Consider the following 23,504-nt stretch of genomic DNA (forward strand, 5'->3'; position numbering starts at 1 on the left):
GTGCCCTTCCCTTCCTTCTCTCCTACCCCAGCAAGACCCACACAGCCCTATTTACCTTGGGCATCTTAGCAAACTTCCCAAAACGAGTATCCCGAATACTGGTGATGTCCAGGAACTCCATCTCCTGGGATAATTAGGGTTTGAGAGTAAGATAGAGATAAAAATAAATGAGATGGAGTTAAAGATGGGAGAGTGGGGCAGCCATAAACTAAGGCCCTAAAAATGGTCTTTCTAATTCATCTTCCAGATAAAGCATGCTTGACTATAGATGTTCAAACCTCTTTTTTTTTTTCCTAGAAAAAGATGATATAGTTAGAGTAGACCATGGATTAGCCCTCCTTTTCTTCCTTTTTCCCCTTTTTAATTGCCATTTGATTAATCCTATCTTACTCCACTCTTTTTTTCCTTTAGAACTGAGTAAAGAACAGAACTCTGGCTCAGGACTGAGAAGATCCTGAGATCTGACCCAAGCTCAGTCACTAAATAGTGGTGATCTCAGCTTGTTCTTTTGTAAAATGAAGGGCTCCTACTCTAAATAATTTTTATTGCCTCCTCCCAACTCTGACATCTTACTGTTTGATTCATGTAGAGACCTAAGGAAGGAGAGCCTCCCCTTGGATCTCTGAACTCCATACTAGCTTCTCTTTTCCTCCTTTTAATCATTTTGGTGGAGCTGGCTCAAATCTTCCCTTTGTCGATTTTAGATTTTCCCAACATTTTGTTTATCAGATCACCAAAAACCCAGGCCTTTCCTCCCCAAGGATCCTGGGGTCCAGGCAGTAGCAGCAACTAAATAGAAGAGGTGTGACACCTCAGGGTGTGTGTGTGTATGTGTCTCTGTGTGTGTGTGTCCGTGTGTCTATGTGTGTGTGTGTCTCTGTGTGTGTGTGTCTGTGTGTGTGTGTGTGTGTGTATGGGATATATGTAAGGAGGATGTGGGTATGTGAATTGTGTAAGGGGTATATGTGTGTGAGGGGTATGTGTGTGCAGGGGGGATATGGTGTGTGTGGTGTATGTGTATAGTTTGTAGTGCATGTATATGTGGGTGTGGGTGTGTGGAGGGGTGTGTGTATGTGTACATGATATATGTGTGTATATGTATATGGGGGTATATGTATATGTGTATTGTGTGGGGGTGGGGTGTATGTGTATATGGGGGTATGTTTGCGTGTAGGTAGTGGGTGGTATGTGTTGGTGTATATGAGAGGTATGGGGTATGTGTGTGTATTTATAGAATAATTGTATGGTTAGGGCTGGGAGAGTGTGTAATTTTCCAGCTGTTCTTTGAGAGGAAGTAAAACCCTAACTCCATGTTCAGAGGGAAGCAGAGCTGATCATCGGGGTATTGACTTTGGGCCTAGAATCCAGCTCTGTCTACCCAGAGGCAGAGGCTGGGGCACTCCTGTTCCTCCTGTTCCAACGGGAAGTCATGAGAGCTCCACCTTCTGCAGTTTGGTTCCCTCTGGGACTTTTTTCCTATACATGCTTTTTTAAAACAATTTCGGGAACCATCTTCTCTCTTTTCTGGTAGAATAAGTAAAAGACAGATAAAAGACAGATGGAAATGGGTTCAGAGCTGCCCTCACCTTGCTTTGATATGTCCAGTACAAGTAATAGCCATTGGGATCCACTCGGAGGATGACTGGAGATGCCACAGAAGTCTCCTGTAGAGAAAGGAGCTCAGTTCTGTGGTCCAGCACCCATCTTCTTCCCCATCCTCCCCATCCCCATTTTATTCCTCTCCCCTTCCCTCTTCCTTAAGCCAAGTTGAATTAAACTTGATTTATTCTGAGCTCCAGATCTCTTTTAAAAAGAGGAGTCCTTACCTTACCGAGGTAAACCTCTCTCCATGCATCCTTGATCCCATCCCATCTTTTTTTTTAACAGAAGCAACCCTACTTTCTCTCTTCAGATGAGAGATTTCCTCTTCTTATCTAATCTGCCTCTCTACTGGTACTTTCCTTGCTGCCCATAAACACTCCTCTATCTCTCTCATCCTTAAAAAAACCTCATTTGATCTCACCATTCCCTTTAGCTATAATACTATATCTCTCTCTTCTTTTTCTTAGCAAAACTCATTAAGAAAGCTGTCTAGCTTTAGGCTTTTAATTTTTGTCTTCTAACTCACTTCCAATCCCCCTGGAGTCTGACTTTGGACCTCATCCTTCACCTGAGACTGTTCTCTCCAAAGTTACTAGTGCTTTCTTAATTGCCATATCTCCTGGCCCTTTCTCAAAAGATCCTCATCTGTCTTAGTCTCTCTGCAACCCTTCACACTGCAGATAACCTCTTTCTGTCAGATACTTTTGCCCTTAAGCCTTACCCAGGTATCCACAGCAGCTGCACAAGCAGAATTCCTTTTTTCCTCCCCAGCGCTCAGGATCTCCAAACCCTGCTCCCAAATCAATTCTTGTCTGTGGTAAGTGCCCCTAAATAATGGGCTGTGCACTCCAGAGGAGTAATTAATGAGTAAGAGCCTTCCCCCCCCCCCAATCCTTTTTTGGCAGAAAACAATGAGTTGTAAAGAATAAATAGCTATGAAGAAATTGTAAACTGCATTGTAAATATCACATTTACTATTTTCCCCAAAACATATATATCCCTCTACTGAACTTCCTTATTTTGATCCAGGAATTTCTAATCTCCTAGATTAGTAATCCCTCACTGTCATTTTTGACTCCTCATTCACTACTCCCCCATAACCCATCAGTCACCAAATCTATTACAATAACTTCCTACTTGGTCCCCATGCCTCCCATCTTCCCTCCAGCTTTGGTCTATCCTCCACAAGGAAGATATTCCCAAATCTTGGGTCTGGCCAAGTCACTCTCCTACTTGAGAAACTCCAGTAGGTCCTTATTGATTCTATAATCAAATATGATTTCATCTTCTCATTCTTTTTAATTCCTATTTTTGTGGAAGTTTTATAATGTACATGATTATTAGTACTATAGAACACAATTAAAAAGAGAGATGGGAATCAGACCTGAAATTTCATTGATCTAATTGCAAATCTGTATCAGTGGTAGGTGTTTCATCATTTGGGAAATAGAGAATGAGAAACCTCCTTCTACCAAAGCATATTTGAAACTCTTTTGTGGCTTATGGTGCTAGAGTGCTTCCTGGGACACAGAGAGGGAAATTGGCCAGGATCACACAGCTAGTGTATGTCTGACAGTCAAATCAGGATCTCCCTAGTTCCAGAGACAGCTCTCTATCCATTTTGCAATGCTGTAAATATATATAATTTAGAAATAGGTAAATATATACATAACATTATATATAATATAAATTATATAAAATGTTATTTATTATATATAAATAATATGTAGCATTATATACAATGTTATATATTATCTATGAATAATATATAACATTTATATACAATTTATATATTGTATATAAATATGAATTTTTTTTAACTGATAGGGATATGTTATCCAAAAAGTTTGAAGACTACTAGAAAAAAGTTCAAACCCCATTACTTGATACTCACAATCCCCTTTAGTTTTGTCCTTGTTTTTCTCTATATCTTTGTTTATATTATTCTTATAGAATACACAGATACATATGTATATACACACATATATGCAAATATAAATACACATATGTTTCAGTGTCCTCATCTGTAAAATGAATGTAATAATCTCACCCACCTTCCAGGATTGTTGTAAGGTTGAAATGAGATAATAACTGTAAAGCACTTAGCACAGTATCTACTATAATAGAAAGCATTATATAAATGTTAGCTGCTGTTATCATTATTATGCTACATATATAGAATATTGATGATATATATGCATATATAGAATGCTTCCAAATTTGAAAAAAAAACAACTTTTTTTTTCCCCAGCTTCATAAGGTAGGAATTACAGTTATTACTATGCCCATTTTGCAGATAATGAAGTGATGCCCTAGCTAGGTGAAGTGATTTTTCTGGTCATAGGTAGTAGACACTATGGAGCTTGGCCAGACATCTATGCCAAGATCATGCATCGCATCCTAAGCAATCACCAATCTTCTTGAATCTTGTTTTCCCAATGGACTCAGGAAAAGAAAATGAGATTGATATCTTTGTGTAACTTTGCCTCACTTAAATCCAATCAATTTGAAAGTCAAGACATCACCCATAATTATATAGGTCCTCTTAAAAAAAGAAAAAAAAAAGACTGAGTAACAATCATAACAATATAAAGGGAAAAAATTGAAGCTTTCTATGATCTAGGAATCATTTTCATTAGAAAGTATGTTTAAGGAAATGTTTCCTTTTCCTGTTTGGGAAGAAGTTGAGAAATTAATATTCTTTCCTTGGTTTTCTTCATTGTTTTCCACCCAAAAAAGGGAGCAGGGGAAGGAGGAGGGAATCTTATATCATTAATACATATGTTAATTATAACACTTCAGAACAGCAAACTTTTTTAAAATATGAAATTTGCAACAACAACAAAATATATATATATATATATATATATATATATATATATATATATATATATATGGAAGTCCCTGGTATCCATTAGTTTCCCTACCCCTAACTTCCTTCTTCAATAAGGAAAAGAAAAGCAATTGTATTAAATAGTCTCCATTTATCTGTTTCTATTTAGAGAATAAAAATGTTTCTTCAGTGTAGCAAAACCAGTAAAGTTTTGGCATATAACCAGATGTCACTAGAAATTTCTGTTCATGAGAGTTATATCATCACTATATTATTATATGTAGAAATACAATATGTAGGGATGTGGAATTTACATTCTGAAAGGGGTGCAATTTTCATGCATTGATTAAATTTTCTTTTCAAATGTGCACATAAGCACAAAGCTTTGGGTCAACTGTGTGATATCCTTGTGGTCATTAAAATGCTGAAATATCTGAGAACATACTGCATATATAGGTATGCCACAGTTTCTGACATATAATGAATTGATTCAGTATTCATATCTCTTTTCAAAGACATCAAAAATGAATGCTCTCAATTAAAAAAATATTTTTATGTCCTAGAATTTTTTTCTTTAGAAGTATTAATATTTCTCTAATGGTGAAAATGGAAAAGTAGACTTGATGTCATAGAAATTTATTTTCTATTTTCTCACTGTGATCATAGTACAACAAAATGTGTTCTAAATTATCTTTTTTTTTGTCCACATGAAAACTTACAATGCATGAGCAGAATAAGGCAACCAGTTAAGCTCAGAAATGAAAGGTGTTAAAGTAATAAAATGGCCATTTTTGCTATAGCAATAAAACGACCAAGTGCAATGGATTAATTTAATAAAATTATCTTTCAAAAACAGCTGCTATTAGTCATAAAATGTCCTAATCTAATGTATTTTTCTCTTTTGCTGTTGCATATTGCATTGGGTTTGATAAGTAATTCCAACATTATAAAATGTACAGAGTTCAAAAATCAGTGTAAATATATTGTTATGTTTACAGATACTGTAAAATGCATGTTTTCCCTGAAAAGAAAGAAAAGATAAAATAAAAAGAAAGTACTGCTACTAAAAAGAAAGGAAGAAATAAAGAAGGAAATAAAAGGAAAGAAGGAAGGAAGAAGGAAATAAAAGGAAGGAAGAAAGGAAGACAGGAAGACAGGGAGACAGAAAGAAGGGAAAACAGAAAGAAAGAAAGGAAGAAAGAGAAAGAAAGGAAGGAAGGAAGGAAGAAAGAGAGAAAGAAAGAAAGAAAGAAAGAAAGAAAGAAAGAAAGAAAGAAAGAAAGAAAGAAAGAAAGAAAGAAAGAAAGAAAGAAAGAAAGAAAGAAAAAGAAAAGATGAAAATACAATCACAACAATAGCTGGTAAGCACTGAAGGTAGAATTTAACCTGAAGTTTTCCTGACTTCAAGTCCAGCATTCAATATGTTATATACCATCCTGTAATTTTCTAAGCTGTATTCCTTCTTCAAGTTCAGTTGCAGCCCCACATCCTTCCTGAAGCATTCTTGGATCATTTCAGCTTGGAAAGAACTTTCCTTCTTCTGAATTTTTCTAGCACCCTTTGAAAGACCATTATCATCCTCTTATCTAAAAAACTCTAGTACCTTCCTATTACCTCCAGGATCAAATGTAAAATTTTCTATTTGGTGTTTATAATCTCATAATCTGACCTCTTGTAAATGATATAATTGATTGATGAGGCTATTTCTAGCCCTCAAGGAACATGGTCTTCACTTTTAGAAGACCACCCAGCTAGGAGACCTAGCTTCTGTAGAATATAAACCAAATCCAATCTGGGCAAGTTCTTTCCCCAAGGAAATGAGTCCCTGTCCTTTTTATCTCTTTGTTAATATTTAAGGTGAACCAACTCATGAAGAAGAAAACTAACCAGAGAGGTTCAGATGAAGATGGATTCCCAGATCCAGATTTCTGGAGGCTGATGAATCTCATGATCAAACTATATAATTAACTGGGGAAGCTAAAACCTACCTATTCATTAAATGTTCAATAATTAGGGTTGATTTTCACTTGTCAGGGGCATTCCTTTTCAGAAAATTATTTAAGGTTTTACAAGTCTCCACTGGGGATCTTTGGTTACCAACAGAAACCACTGACCATCAGTTTATTGATTGCCAGCTAACCTAATGAACAAATTGATTGTTAATTACCCAGAAACTCTCTGGGGATCTTTAATTTGTCTTACTACCTTTAGAGTTTTCTTACATTTCACTCCTTTCTACACACTCTGTGATCCCATGTAACTGGCCTTTTTTGCTATCCCTCCCACAAATGATGCTCCATTTCCTCATTCAGGGAATTATCACCAACTGTCTCCCATACCTGGGATGCACTCCTTCCTCATTTCTGCTCCCAGGTTCCCTCGCTTCTTTTACTTTCTACAAGCAGCCCTTTCTGATAACAATTCTTCAATTTGCCCTATCTATATCTTGTTGGTACACCGTTGTTTGCCATTCCTTCAGAGCAAAGAGCTCTCTAAGAGAGCTTTTACCTTTCTTTGTATCCCCAGAGCTTAATTCAAGGTAGCCATTTAATAAATACTTCTTGACTTCGAGTACTGTACCTATTTTCAAGGTGAGGTAGAAAATTGATTGCATCTTGTACTTTGAACAAAGTGACAAGAATACAGATTTTAACTTTGATGGATCTTGTGCATGCAAGGGAAAACTTCCAAACAATTTTAGCTGTACATAAGTGGAATATCCAAAAGTGAACTTGCTTGGATGAGAGTGAATTTTCTTCACTAAAAGTCTGGATGGTCACTTGTTGGGGACATTGCAAAGGGGATTCCTGTTCAGGTATATGTTACAGAGGCCTACAATGTCTCTTCCAATCCTGAGACTCAGTGATACTTAAATTTATTTTATTTCCTACATAAAACTATTTTGGAGGAAAGGGGCAGAAGGAAGGAAAACCTAATTGGGTAAGTAATTAATAATGTATATCTAGCAACAAATGTCCAGCAGCATTCAGGAAGCTTCCTGATTAGCTGAAAGTAAACCTGAGATTGAAGGACAAATGATCTTGAGCCAGGATATCCCAAGACAAAAATGCTAACATATACAAAACAAATAAATATTCACAAAAAATATAAAATACAGATGAACAGAATAAGAAATTTTTATTTTTGTTGTTATTCAATTGTATTTGACTCTTGGTGACTCCATTTGGGGTTTCCTTGGCATAGATACTGGAATGGTTTGCCATTTCCTTATCTAGTTCATTTTAAAGATGAGGAAACTGAAGCGAAGAAAATTAAGTGACTTGCTCAGAATCTCACAAATAGTAAATGTCTGAGGCTGAGACTGGACTTGAACTCATGAAATGAGTCTTCCTCAATCCAAACTGAGTGTTCAATTCACTGTACCACCTAATATAAAATAATCTAATCTTAAAAAAGTAAATGAACAAATTATAAATGCCACAAAAAAAACCTCAAGCTCAGATGGATTTACAAATAAATTCTATCAATTAATCCAAAAACAGCTAACCCCACCACTACATAAATTATTTTGAAAATAGGAAAAATATATTCTTCCAAACTTTCTATAAAACAATGTGGTCCTGGGAGATGACTAAAAACCATTACATTGAATTCCCAATCCCTATATTTTTGCCCACCTGCATTTTTGATTTCCTTCACAAGCTAATTGTATAATATTTCAGAGTCTGATTCTTTTTGTACAGCAAAATAACAGTTTGCATGTATACTTATTGTGTATCTAATTTATATTTTAATATATTTAACATCTACTGGTCAACCTGCCATCTGGGGGAGGGGGTGGGGAGTAAGAAGTGAAAAATTGGAACAAGAGGTTTGGCAATTGTTAATGCTGTAAAGTTACCCATGCATATATCCTGTAAATAAAAGGCTATTAAATAAATAAAAAAAAAGAAACAATGTGGTCCTAATACCTAATACATAATCTAGGAGAATTAAAACAGAGAATGAAAATCATATAGACCAATATCTCTAATGAATATTGATGTAAATGTAAAAATTATTAACAGAAAGGCTACAATCAATGAATGATCTTTTCATAAGATAATTCACTATGACTATGTTGGAGCTCAGAGCTAGTTCAACCTTAAGAAAACAACAGATATAATAAACCATATTAATAACAAAAACAATTAAATGTGGAAAAGCTTTTGATAAAATATAACAGGTAGTTTTCTTAAAAACATAAGAAACTATAGGAATAAATAAACCTTTCCTCAATATTGTTTTTAAAAAAAACATGAAAAACTTTTTAAAAATAGCTTTACCTGTAATGGAAAAATAATAGAAACTTTTCCAAAATGATCTGGCATAAATGCCATCATTATTTTTTATTAAAATTCTGAACATCTATAGCAATAAGACAAGAAAAAGAAATTAAGGGAATAAGCACGGGCAGAGAGGAAACAAATCATTATTATTTGCATGAAAATAAAATGAGATAATATTTGTAAAGTGCTTTGCAAATCTTAAAGTATCATGCAAATGCTAGTTGTTATTGTTATTATCTATGCCACTCATTTGCCACTTAATATACTTCATATCTTTTAGTTATCTTTTTATGAATGTCCTCTCTTACCAGCTATATTGTAAACTGCTTGAGGGAATCATATGATCTCAGATTTAGAGCTCAAAAGACATCTTATCCCAACCACCTCATTTATGGATAAGGAAATTGAGGTCAGGAAAAAGCTAAATGACTTGCCCAAGACCTACAAGTATAGTTATTGCTTCCACATCTCAAAATTAAATGGGAATTTTGGGAGAAGTTTTGCAGAAGGCACAGATGACAGTCAAAGTCCAGTGGGTGAAGCAGAATCTTTGACCAAATGCTTAATCCAAATTTTACAATAAGGTACTGTCACCACCCCATAAAAGAAAAAGGAAAAAAATCAGATTTCTTCTCAGGTACAAAGGGAAGGCCAAAAAATTTTATCCAGATTTTCCAGATTGAGGGGGTTCCGTTTCCTAACCCCCACAGTGTAGAAGGGATCACTGTAGTAAAGGCAGAGCTAGGATGTGAAACCATATTCTTTGCCTGAAAATCTAAAGTTCTTCCCACTCTACCAACAAAACCTTATTCTATACTTGTCCACTAATATAGTGCCTGAATAAAGGAAGTACTCTACTGAATTCACAGGTCAGGAACCTGCTTTATCCTCTAGAGGGGAAGGGATGAGGGTGGAGGTAAGGGAGGAGTCACAGAGGTATTGGCAAGGAATTCAGAAGTCCTTTGTTACTAAAACTTGACCTCGACTTGATTGGTTATACACTTTCCCAGAAGTACTAAGAGACTACTTCATCTTTCACTTTGGACCTGGTTCTCTTCTTTTGCCTGATTCCTGGAAACGTCTGCTACCTCCTCCTACTCAATACTTCCCCTTCCTATCCATCTACCCTTCTCAGAAACCCCCCATCCCTTCCACCCCCATCCAAAAACAAAACAAAACAAAACAAAAAAACCCACCTATCTCCTTTCTTATTCACATACATCTAAGGTGGGCTAAGGTGGACCAGATTCACTTTCTTTAATTTTTTTAAGGCAGTCAGAATTAAGTAACTTGCTCATGGTCACCTAGTACATCAAGGGACTGAGGTCAGATTTGCACTCCTGACTACAGGGCCAGTGCTCCATGCAATAGGTCACTAGCTGCCTTTAAGATTCACGATCATTCAAAGTGATGCTCGTTGAAGAGTAGGGCAGACTTCTTGTCTGATAGATTAGTAATCCTGTTGACAGGGGAGAACTTGGTGAAATAAAAAGAACTTTGGCAGTTCCCAACCTCTTTGGGCCTCAGTTTTCAAATGATATATGCTATGTAAAAGAAGGCACCGCTAAGGTCCCTTCTGGCTACTTTGATCCTGTGAGCTTCTACTATCTAAGTCCCATCACCAGGAAGAAAACCTTTTCTTTTTCTTTCTTTCTTTCTTTTTTCTTTTTTTAAGAAAACCTTTTCCCATGAGCAACTGGTCTACATCCCAAGGTCCAGGAAAGCCACCCTAACTGAGCCTTCACTCCTCTTCCCAGGACTCTGGAAGCACAGGAAATTTGCTGCATAGTTTTAATTTCCAGAGTCAGGAAGAATCTCCCTTAGGAAAAGGATTTCCTGGGTCCACCCTGGCACCCTAGTTCTTGTCTGATTTTTCCACGCCTTTTCATCTCTCCAGACCATGCAGTCACCCTTAATCTTTTCTTCCTCCCACTGCTTCCTCAGAGGACAGTTCCTGATTTTCTTTTTAGTGGCCCAAGGGAAAAAAAAGTTTCAGAGGGTTAGGGAAGGAAGAAATCATAGCGAGATACTTCTGTAGATAATTCAGTGGATGGAGCCCTGGAAATGGACTCAGGAAGACCTGAGTTCCCCGACATTTGGGCAAGTCACTTAATTTCTCTCTGCCTCAGTTTCCCCAAACTATAAAATGGGGGTTATATAATAGCCCCTACCTCCCCTGATTGTTGTGAGGTTCCTAGCACAGGGCCTGGAACACAATAGACACTACGTAAATGCTTATTCCCTTCCCTGTGCTTCTCTCTGCTCTCCCTTACCCTGATTCAACCCCCAAGAAGAATCCTTACTTTTCTAGTTGACAATGGGAAGGGACAGATGGATAAATATTTTGAGATCACTAATAGAAACTGACCTTTTATTTCCAATAACGGCCATAGAACGGTCAAATACATATTTAGATATAAACACCCCCATCCATACCATTAGAATATAAGCTCCTTGTGAGCAGGAATATTGGATCTGTCTTGTACCCCCCCTTCCCTAACACAGTGCCTCGCACTCATCAGCCACTTACAAAGTACTAGATGATTGATTAAGATTTTCTCTGAACCACACCCACTCATGACCCCAGAGAAGAGGGTGCCCCATTATGGATACAGCTACACTCCCCCCTCAGTGACACTAACGGACAAATCTGCAGATGAGGGGAAAGCACAGCTATGCCCCCAGACACACCCTACACTTTGCCTCGAATGAAGCCCCGATGTCCAGCCCCCGGTGGGAGAAGCCAGGCTCACTGATCCCCCTCCACCTCACCCAGATCTGATCTTGGGAGCTCTCTGAGGAAAAGCCCCAGCTCTGGCTTCCCCCCAGGGCTCAGGCACCCCCTGCTCCCCACTTACATCATCCCATTTGATGAAGCGCTCTCCTCGGGTTAGATAGCTCTTCACCTCAGGGGGCAGCAGGATTGGGCTGAGCAAAGACATCCTGCCAGGGCACCAGGGAGGCCAGAGGTTGGGCAGCGAGGGTCAGCGGGTGGTAGGAGACAGAGCAGAGTGAAACCTGCCTCACATGGTGCTCTCCTCCCCAAGTAGCCCAGTCCGGAAGTCAGCACCCTCTTATAAGATCCAAGAAGTTTAGGGGCAGCAGCCTGGTCTCTATCTGCATTGCAAATCAGTGGCTGCCCGAGCACCTGTGCCCACTGAGAAGGTGCATAAGGAACACCGTCCGGCCTAGAAAGACTTTATGGGGAGGCCATAATTTCTTTCTCCTTCATCCCCTCACCCCCACCCCCAGCACTTCCTGCCTTAGGACTTCCTTCTTCTATTTCTCTGTTGTCCTACAGCAACGGAGTTAGATTAGGGAGGCCAGATTCCAGATGCTTTTCTTCTCTGGCCTGGGAGAATCCCCCAAAGAGGCTCAGTGCAGAGGGAAGAAGGATGGAGGAGCAGAAAGTGGTGGCAGCCACTTAAAAGCACAAGAGGGCTTCCAGGAGATACCACGGGACACTGGGATCATGTATTTCCAGTTGGAAGGAACCCAGAGGCCATCTTGTCCAGCCTTTTTATTTTACAGGTGACAGAACTGAGGTTTAAACTGCTAAGGTGGTTTGCCCGAGGTCACACCAGACAGTAAGTGGAGGGATAGATTTTAAACCAAAGCTCTATTTCTCCCATTCCAGACCTGAGTAGGAGGAGCTGGGACATAAGGGAGGCAAGGCAAAAAGGCTTGTAGCAGGACCGGGGAAGGGGAAGAGTCAGCTGGAGACAACCAGATTTAGGGTATTAAGTGGAGGCTCTAAGTGTTTTGAATAGGCAAAATTTGCTGCTAGGTGACTAAGCACCTTTTCTCAATGCTTCCTCCCCATGAAAATCAGATGTAAGTCAGATAATCATTACCTTCTCAAACACATACCCCTCTCTCCTCCTTCAGAGTGTTCTTGTCTTGGCCCCTGTAGATCTAGCCTTTGTCCCTCCCCAGCTTCCTGTTAAGTTACTTTGCAGTCACTTAACGACAAAAGCACACTCCTAGAACTCCTCTTTCTCATCTGCCTGCTAGGACCCTGGATGAGAATCAGACTTAAGTCATCCCTCCCATACCAACCTCCTGGGGATCTGGAATCCCAACTGCCCCAGGATCATCCAAAGGAGTGGGCTCCCTTGCCCTTCTCACATTAACTCTCTGAAGGACTGGGGTCAGTGGTTGTGTCCTTTTCTATGGAACAGAACAGGGAACAGGCCCTCACCCACTTCCTCTTGCCTAACCAGCATCTCTTATCTTCCTCCAAAGCAGCTCAGTAGGGGAAGCAAGGAGCGCCACCCACTAGCTTACTTCCCCTATGAGGGGCCTGTCTGGCTGCCCTAGTCCTACTTTGGGGCCCCTTATCCCCTAGTCTATAAGACAACAAAAATCAAGAGATATGGACCCTTCCATCATTTCCCATTTTCATGAGCCACTCAGTGCTAGCAAAGAAATCAGCATGAGTCAGCCAAGGAAGGTAGGTAGTTATTTCTGTCTTTGTCCATGGGAAAGATCACAATGTGCATAGAATAGGGCAGCTATTATATTAAATAATTCTGTAATAAAAGCAAACCAGAGGCCAGAAGACTGGGAGCTGAAGATCATCACTCATTCTAAAAATTCTCCAGCTCCCCTCCCCATGCTCTCTTCTCTTACCTGTCACTTCATTCCATTCTCCCTTATACCCTCTAACTTTTTTTTTGGCCTTTTGCCTCATCTGCTCTCTTTGCCACTCCCTCTCTTCCAAAACACCCTTCAGTGAACCCAGGCCCCAGGGAGCTCTTCACTCCCATGGATCAGATTCCTCTCTTAACCCTTTTGAATGAACTTTGCAAGGGAAATCCCTTTCACCTGAAGCCCTCTGCACCTGCCAATAACAAAACACAGTCATCTGAAAATCCCCATCCTCTGTAAAGGAGAGCCCAAATGCTACCTTCCTCTCTGTCCTAAGGATGAGGCAATATTTCCCCTTTTGCCACCTATCTAAAAGTCCAAATTTCTTATCTCTTTTAACAAGTTGGGAAATTGAAGCTGGGAAGAAAGACTTATTTATCTGTGGCTCATGAACACCAGAAATGGGCTTAGGAATCCCAACTCTCAGTTTTATGCTTAGATGCTTTTGCTTCGAGATTGTTCTTAAAGTTATCTTGGAGGGGCAGCTAGACAATGCAGTGGACTGAGCATTGGCCCTGAAGTCAGGAGTCCTTGAGTTCAAAATCCAACCTCAGACACTTAACACTTAGTGGCTCTGTGACCCTAGGCAAGTCACTTAACCCCAATTGCCTCACAAAAAAAAAAAAAGAAAAAAAGAAAAAAAAAAAAAAAAAAAAAGAAAGCTATCTTGGAAGACCCAGCCCTGAAGACAGTGGAATACAATCCCATCTACTTCCCCAAGCATCAGAGCAATGGTTCCTGGACTCCAAGGTGCCAAAGGTCAGTCTGAGAATCTGGACCTGTTCCCTACTTACACTCCCCAGCTTTAGACCCCTTAAGACACAAAGATTTGGTAGAAACTCAGGAAACAAGGGATTTAGGAAAAGTCATGTTCTTGGAGAGAAATCTCTGGTCACAGAATAAAGACAAAGCTAGAAGGAAGACCAAAAGTCTTCTGGAACTTTTTATAAATAAGAAAATTGTGATTTTCCAAGGCCACATAGGGAATAAAGGACAAAACTGGGATTCAAAATCAGGTCCTCTCACTTCAAAACCAAACCCCTTCCGATATTGTCCATCATCTTCATTTGATAAATGAGGAAATTGGAACCCAAACATAATTTTTTGGTGGCAGAACCAAACTGGAACCTGGAATTCCTGATTCCAATCCAGACTACTTTAAACTTGGAGAATTTTTCTTGGATATAGGCTGTTGATACTTGGTTATTTTCATGTTATTTCTTCCCATTAGTTTGTGAAAGCAAACTTAAAATTAGGCACCGTTTGGTTTTGCTTTTCTCAGTATCCCAGGGCTTAGTACAGTGCCTAATACATAGTTGGTGCTTAATAAATGCTTGTTGACTGAATGACGACTGATTGACCTTCTCTACCTGATTAGAAGAGCAAGTGTTTCTCTCTCCCATTTAATTTTTTTATTTTTTAAAGTTTTTTATTTTCAAAATATATGCATAGTTTTCAACATTCATCTTTGCAAAACTTTGTGTTCCAAATTTTCCCCCCACCCAACTCCTCACTCCCTTCCCCTAACATATATAATCCAAAATATATTAAACATGTGCAATTCTTCTACACATATTTCCATAATTATCATGCTACACAAGAAAAATCAGATCAAAAAGAAAAAAATGAGAAAAAAAAACCCAAAATGCAAGCAAACAACTATAAAGAGTGAAAATGCTATGTTGTGATCTACATTCAGTCCTCACAGTCCTTTCTCTGGGTGCAGATGGCTCTCTCTATCACAAGACCGTTGGAACTGACCTGAACCATCTCATTGTTGAAGAGTCGTCCATCAAAACTGATCATCTTATAATCTTGTTGCTGTGCACTAAAGTTCTCTTGGTTCTACTCACTTCATTCAGCATCAGTTCACATAAGTCTCTCCAGGCCTTTCTGAAATCCTCCTGCTGATTGTTTCTTACAGAACAATAATATTCCATAATATTCATATAACACAATTTACCCAACCATTCTCCAACTGATGGGCATCCACTCAATTTCCAGTTCCTTGCCACTATGAAAAGGGCTGCCACAAACATTTTGGCACATGTGGGTCCCTTTCCCTCCTTTATGATCTCTGGGGGTCTCTATCCCATTTTTAATCCCTTTGCTCTAAGGTAATGGAATGATGCACAGCTATGGACTCATCATCATTCAAGGGTCCTAGGTCTCTAACTGGAGGGGATCTTGGAAACCTTCTAGCTTAACCCCCTCATTTATAGCTGAGAAAACGGATGCCCAGATAAGTTAACTGATTCACTTAGTTAATAAGTGACAGGGCAGGATTTGAATCCAGATCCTCTGACTCCAGGGCTGACAATCTTCTCTACTCTGGGTTCACATTCCAGCTGTGTCATTTCTCTTTGAGCCTCAGTTTCATCTCCTGTGAAAGAAACAAAGGGGATTAACTGCTAAGATTCTACTCTTCTCTAAATCTATTATTCTAATTCTATCATTCCCTTTAGGAGGAGAATGCCTGTCATTCCCACCACACATACCAGCCCTCCCCAACCTCACGCCAAAACCATTTGAATTCCCCCAAATCTGTAGGCTCAGGACCCCCATTCCCCAGTTTCCACCCCAGCTAGGCTGGTCCCCAGGGGATGGGTCGTGCCAGCTTTGTAGCAATTCCATGTTCTACTGATGCTCTGTGTGTGACAGGCCCTCCCAGGAGCAGCTCCCTCCCTCCCTCCCTCTCCCTCTCTCAGATCCGCTCTAGAGTTGGGGCCAAGACACAGTCACCCCCGCCTTGGCTTGCCAATCACAGCCCCCGCAGATGGCGACTGAAAGGCTGAGAATGCCCCCTGCTGGGTATTTTAGGCAGTGACTCGGCTCGGCTCCCTCCTTCCCTCCCACATCTTGCTTTCTGCCCACCGAACCAACATCCACGGGAGTATCTCCCGCGTCTCCAGCCCCCAAAGACACGGCTTCTAAGAGAGATGTTCTGGGGGCAGACTGCAAAATATAACAAGTACAATATTCTCTGTGCGCCTGTATCAGGACCTTGGGCTGTGGAGGCTGAGGAAACAAAAAAGCTATTGGTCTTTATTCACATGCGCACTAGTGCTACCACTCAGGGGCAGCTGGTGGCACAGGGCACTGGCCCTGGAGTCGGAAGTTCGGATCCAACCTCAGACATGTACTGCTTGTATGACTCTGGGTAAGTCACTTAACCGCGATTGCCTTCAAGAACAAAATAAAATCCAAACTAGAAGTGGGGAGATTGGAGCCTGAAATGAAAATAAGAGGCAAGACTCACTGCAGTTCAATTTCTATATTTACATATTTTATTAGAATTTTTCGAAACTGTTAATAACTTGTCAACGGAACCAAAGTAAAAGAACAAAACAAAACAAAAAAAACTACAGAACAAATTTTTTTTAAACTTGAATCATTTATATATTTATACATACTGTATATTTATATATAACATAAATATTTTTTCAAGGACTTAAGGGTTTGGGAATATTCAAAAGACTTTATTGCTATATTTCAATGTTTACATAAAACACCACAAAACAATTTTAAGCATCTAGCCTCAAGGTCAATCTCTAACTCATTAACTCTTTGGGCAAGACTGGATGACCTCTGTCTTGATTAATTTTCCTCTCCATAGACCAAGAAATTTGAATTCAAACCTCAGAATCCAATTCATTCACCTAAACAAGGGAGTGTTAGGGTAAAGGCTACTTCATGACCTACTGGTGTCATTTATTGATGAATCAAGATGCCACAAGAATTCTGAACCAGAAGTCTGGATGTGTATGGGTTTGGAATCTGTTTACTGTGGAGCATATCTCAATTATTAATCTCTTTTGGCTTCAGTCTGCCATACAAGGTCACACTCTTTACATTAAAATTTTAAGTTTCCAATAGCTCTCAGTCTCCCCCTCTGTTTCACTCTCTCCCTTCTCTCTTCTTCTTCTTCTTCTCTTATTTTCTTCTTCTCCTCCTCCTTTTCCTCCTTTTTGCCTCCTCCTTCTTCTCCTCTTCCTCCTCTTCCTCCTTCTCCTGTCCTTGCCATTACTCACTTAATCCAATCTAACAAAGAACTGGTCTTCTCATCAAGGTCAACCTCTTTATATGCCCCCTTGATTTAATCACTTTCTGTCCTCTACTTTGCTATTAGACTTCTAATGTGAGTGGTAAGAGCATCAAACTTAGAGTCAGGGGTTTTGTTCAGTTTTATCTGACTCTTGGTAACCCCATTTGATTTTTTTTGGCAACAACATTGGCGTTGTCTGCTTTTTCCTTCTCCAGCTCATTTTACATATAAGGAAACTGAGGCAAATAGGATAAAATGACTTGCCCAGGGTCACACAGCTAAAAAGTGTCTGAAGTCAGATTCAAACTCATGAAAATGAGTCTTCCTAATTCCAGGCTTGGCACTCTACCACAGCATAGCCACCTAGCTGCAGAGGATATAGTTCTACCTAGGACTACCTCCCTGTCTGTCCCTCATGTCTAGAACCCATTTCCTTCTTATCTATAATTCCTGGAATCCTTAATCTCCTTCAAAATTCAGCTTAAAATCTATTTTCTCCATGAAGCCTTTCCTGATTCTCTCCCACTGGCTATTAGGGTACTCAATTCCAAAATAACCTTATGTTCATTTTAAATTTATAATCATAAATGTGTATATTTTTATATATATGTATGTGTATATACATACATATTAGCTCCCTAATTAGATTGTAAGCTTAGTGAGGACAGAAGACTAGATTTCACTTCTGTATTTGTCTTCCAAGTGCCTGGCACATTAAAGGCTTGTTAATTGATTGATTTTATTAGGTGCCTGTTATGTGTCCACAGTGTCATGGAATAGTTCTTGCCCTCAAGATTCTTACATTCTACAAGGAAGGAGGGGGAGAGATGTAATATACTTTTGCTGTTGTTGTTCAGTTTTGTCCAACCCATTGTGACTCCTTTTGGAATTTTCTTGGCAGATATACTGGAGTGCTTAGCTATTTCCTTCTCCAGCTCATTTTACAGATGAGGAAACTCAGACAAATGGGATAAAGTGACTTGCTCAGAGTCACACAGTAAATGCCTGAGACTGGATATGAACTTAGATTTTCCTGATTCCAGGTCTGGTACTCCATCCACTGGGCTACTTAGCTGTAAATTAAAAAAAAACATAGAAAATAATTCAAAATAACTTTAGGGAGGAGAGAACATTAACAATTTTGGGGGGGGAGGGTTGAGATCAGGAATGGCTTCAAGGAGGAGGTCATCAACTGAGCTATTCCTTGAAGTAAGCTAGAAATTCTAAGAAATGGAGGTGAGGAAGAAGTACAACAGACTGAAGGAGAGGATTTCTTATGCTAAAATGCCAAAAAAAAAAAAATGAAATTTTGTCTATAAGGAATAGCCAATAGACTAATTTGATTGGAAGAGAGAGTTGGTGAAGGAGAGCTAACAGGAAATAAAGCTGGAAATGTAAATGAGAGGCAAATTATGAAAAGACTTAAAAACCAGGCTGAGAACTTTGCATTTTATCTTGGAAGTAATAAAGAGCCATTTGAAGATTTTTGCAAAGAAGAGGTGATATGAGTAGATCTTTGTTTTAGGAATATAACTTTGGCAGATGAGTGGGAGGGTTAGAAACTGGACAGAGAGCTATCCTTAATCTATGAAGATAACCTATTATATACTCTATGAAGATAATCTATGAATTTATCTTCTGAAGTATCTTTCCTGTAGACTGCACAGAACCTCCCACAATTTGTGTCATAACCTTGGGCTCATTAAAATAAGTACTATATAATCAATTGCGCCTACCCAGTCATGGACATCCTTTCCACAAGTGCCTTGTGAAAAAGATATAAAACTCTATCCTTCAAACCAATAATCCTATTGCTGGGCATAAACTCCCAAGGAAGTCAGACAGAGAAAGAAAAGGAGGAAGAAGGGGAGGAAGAGGAGGAGGAGGAGGAGGAGGAAGAAAAAGAAACAATCCAGGGTCAATACATAGTATAATATTCCAGCCACTCTCTTTGTGAGAAGAAGGAACAAAGTGGGTGACCATCATTTGGGGATGGCTGAAAAATGCAGTGGCAACTCTGTAGTACAAAGTAACACAATATGAGAAATTCAGAGCTATATAAGAACATCTGAATGAAATGATGCAGAATGAAACAAACAAAATCAAGAGAATTATATACACAAAGAATACGACAACAATGTAAACAAAAAAAAAGATACTAAAAGGAATTTTGAGTAATAAAAAAAAAATCGCAATGAAATATACCTCCTCCCTCACAGCAAAGAGGTGGAGGATTACTAGGGCAGAGTATTACATTACATTATAATTGTCAGCTGTTGTCTCCATAGAAGTTTATACTTAATTATTCTTCATTGTCATGAGGGAGGGTTCAATATGGAGGTGATAGACTATGATATAAAGGCAAAAGATATTAATGGATTTTTTTTTAAAGAAAAGAAATGTTATAGTTAACAATAAATTTCAGAGCCTGAGATCCATCTCCTTCCTTTAACCCCTAATCACATCCAGGTTTACCAGGGTTCCAACAGCAACAATATAAACAAGAAAGAAACTGGGGCCTGGGTCATCCAGATTATAAAATAAATAAAACTAAGAAATTCCCTTGGGCATATAACCATCTGCTCTGCTGCTATCCTACCCCTTCCTACCTACAATAGCACCCTCTGGACCAGCTCTACAGAGTTCACATTCCCAAAGGGAATTAATCTAAGCTTTGGAAGTTTTCCCTAGGGCTGAGCTATTCTGATTAGTAGATAGGTGGGTGAATGAGTAAGTGAATGAATAAAGGAATGAGTAAATGAATGAAAATTCACCTAACCAGTTATATCTAGCCATCCTGAGACCATACTTCACATTTGGTAAAGACATCTGCCGGGACATTTCATTATCTACCTTGCTATTGTGAGGGCATGGTCCACTTCTCCACTCCCCATCCCCTTTTTCATCTCTTACTCCGAGGATAATAATTTATTCAAACTAGTGCTTCTGAAGGGTGCCAGACAATAAATAAGCATTTAAAATTTTGTTTTATTGATATTTTCTATTTCTTACATTGATGAGTCCTGGGTAACTAGGTGGGATTGGCAGAGAAAGCCTGAAGTACTTTCAAGATTATAATGTCCACAAATATTTACTAAGCACCCACTGTGTGCCAGGTAATGTGACAAGTGCAGGAAATGCAAAAAAAAAAAGAGGCAAAAGACAATTCCTGTCCTCAGCAATCTCATGAGAGAGCTAACAAACAAATACATAGAAATAAGGTATATATAGGAAAAATTGGATATACATGAGAGAGGATATGTTCCAGAAATAAGAAGAGTTGGTAAATGCTTCCCGAAGATGGGATTTTGGTCGAAATTTAAAGGCCTACAGGAAAACAATAGATAAGAGAGAAGATGGGAAAGTATCCTAGGTTTGGGAGATAGCCAGAGAAAATGCCTGAGAGCAGAGAAATGGAATGTCTTATTCATTAAACAGCAAGGAGGTCACCATCACCTGACTGAAAAGTACTCAAAGATTATAAAGGGGTATGTATCAGGTTTTGGGGGGAGGGGAGGAGTTAGTAGGTTATGAAGGACTTTGGACACCAAATGGAGGATTTTGTAGTTTATCCTAGAGGCAATAGGGAACCATCAGAGTGGGACAATCCAGCAGTCTCAAGTCTCTACTCATTATGCCTGTAACTTCCCAAACCAAAACTCCCTTGTCTAACCACCATTCTTCTATAAATTGGCCTCTCTATTAAAATATAAACTCCTTGAAGTCAAAAGTCACCTTTATATTTGCCTTAAGGTCATAGGTCATTTTTATGTTTGCTTCTCCAGTGAAGTGTCTGGGACAAAGTAAATACTGAAACTAAAAGTGTTTTTGTGTTCATCATTCATAGGAACACAGAATTGGAATTAGAAGGAACCTTAGAGCTAATCTACCCCAATCTCCTCATTTTATAGAGGAAAATACAAGTCCAAAAAGGATAAGTGGATTTTCAACTAAAATCCCACTTTCTATAAAAAGCCACTCTCAACTTGTTACTTTTTTCCTACCTATCTTATATATATATATATATATATATATATATATATATATATAAATTTGTGTATAGACATACATATACATATATGTATACTATGAATGGGTATTTATGTAATTGTTTTTGTAATCTTCCCCATTAGATTGTAAATTCCTTGAGGGCAGAGACTTCTTTTGCTACTTTTTGTATCCCTAGTGCTTAGCTTAGTGCCTGACACATAGTAGGAACTTAATAAACGTTTACTGATTGATTAAACCAAGGGGCACACAGCTATTAAATGTCTGAGGCAGACTGAACCCAGACCTTTCTGATACAAAATTTGTTAGTTTATATATTACATCAGGCTGCCTCCTTATTCAAAGAAAAAATAAGGAGAAAAGGAGAAAGACAAGGAATGACTCAGAAAGAAGACATCTTCTTACCATTCTGAGCCTCACTTGAATGATGATGTTTCCCCTGAATAGCACCCAGGACCTAAGCATGGTTCTTCCCAATTGGGTCCTGAGAACACTGAAGAAGTTGAAAGATCTAAACTCTACTCCCAGCTGTGTGACATAATAGAAAGTAATCTATGCAGGAGGCCAAGAATTTGGGGTTCTAGTCCCAGTCGGCACATACTAGTTATTTCACTCTGGGCAACATCATTTAACTTCACTTGGCCCCACTCACTCACAGGATTTTTGTGAGGTTCAAATGAAATAACACATCAAAGTTCTTATAATACAAAATATAAGATATATTGGCTTCTTTGGTTTTCCAGTTCATAAAATAAACTTAGTTTTCAATAGTTGGGAAGATCACACTTTAGCAAAACACTTAATTCATTATTTCATTTGAAGAATGCCATTATTATGCCCATTTTTCAGATGAGGAAACTTGACATTGAGATTAAGTGACTTGCCCAGGGCCTTGCAGTTAACAAATATCCGAGGCAGGATTTGAATTCAGGTTTTCCAAGCTCCAGCTCCAGTGCTCTGGATACCTGGATACCTAAAGAGATAAATGAGGCATTTTAATGTTTATTTCTATGTAAGAGCAAAATTCTTTTTTCCAAATTTTTCAATTTCTGTTGAAGGCTCTATCATTCTCCTAGTTTCTCAATTTTGTAATATTAGCATTATCCTTAATTCCTAACTCTCATTTATTCCACAGAGTCCACATATGCAACCAATTGTCAAATCTGCTATTTATTGTTCCTTGATATCTTTCATTTTCTCTTTAGTCATAGTTTTCACTTTAGTCCATGCCCTCATCATCTCTTGCCTAGATTATTTCAATAACCTCCTTATTGGCTTCCCTAAATCAAGTTTCTCTCTATTTAAGTCTGTCTTTCATGCTTCTACTTAAAATAATCTTCCTTAGACAAGCAGGTTATTCTCTTACTCAATAATCTACCATGTTTCCCTGTTGCTTCTAGATTAGAATATGAACTCCTCTAACTTTCAAAGCCTTTCAAAACCTTATCCTGACCTATCCTTTCTTCAGTATACGTTATCCCTCTACCCTCTTCCATCCAGACAAATAGGTCTTTTCTCTGTTCCTCTTACACTATATTCCATCTTTCACGTCTTTGCACTGGCTATGACTGGAATGCATGTTTTCCTCACTTCCTCCTGATAAAACCTCTCTCTTCCTTCAAGACCCCACTCCAGCAATCCTTTACATGAAACCTTTCCTGAACTCTTTTACTTATATCTCCCTTCCCTTATTACCTTGAATTGAATCTATTTGTATTTATTCTCTTTGGATATTATGTACACATATGTGCACACATACCTGTATTTAAATACACAATATACATACATACACGTTAAATATGTTGTTTCTCCCATTAAAATTATCTCCTTAAGAATAAGGATTTTTTTTTCATTCTTTATTTGTATCCCCAGTGCCTAGGTACATAGTCATGCACAATCTATTTAAAGTACTTTTCAAATATAATCTAAATAGCATAATATTTGTTGCCCAAGTTGCTCCTGCCTGAATCACTTGTTCCTTGGGTGGTCTTACTCATTTTTTCAGGCCACTAGGAGATCATTTAGTGTTCTGTAATAGCATCACAATAAAGGATCAACTAATGGCTTAAGGCACTTG

The 23,504-nt window shown here is 38.7% G+C and overlaps 1 protein-coding gene across 4 annotated transcripts in view; it reads right to left on the minus strand.

The window, feature by feature from the left end:
- The window catches only part of PLCB2 (phospholipase C beta 2), a 41,932-nt gene extending 29,055 nt beyond the window's left edge, over positions 1-12,877 (minus strand). For 3 of the 4 annotated variants that reach the window (XM_012546220.3, XM_012546223.3, XM_012546213.3), the window contains exons 1-3: positions 11,583-12,263; positions 1,587-1,664; positions 56-124 (exon numbers count right to left, since the gene is read on the minus strand). In XM_012546220.3, coding sequence (XP_012401674.1) covers positions 56-124; positions 1,587-1,664; positions 11,583-11,666 — 231 coding nt within the window. In that variant the 5' untranslated portion in view covers positions 11,667-12,263. Of the gene's footprint in view, positions 1-55; positions 125-1,586; positions 1,665-11,582; positions 12,264-12,783 lie in introns of those variants that run through there. The other variant, XM_023500494.2, reaches the window with a different exon arrangement.
- Between the last annotated feature and the right edge of the window lie 10,627 nt (positions 12,878-23,504).

The sequence above is a fragment of the Sarcophilus harrisii genome, chromosome 2 (genome assembly GCF_902635505.1).
Source record: "Sarcophilus harrisii chromosome 2, mSarHar1.11, whole genome shotgun sequence".
NCBI classification, from domain to species: Eukaryota; Metazoa; Chordata; class Mammalia; order Dasyuromorphia; family Dasyuridae; genus Sarcophilus; species Sarcophilus harrisii.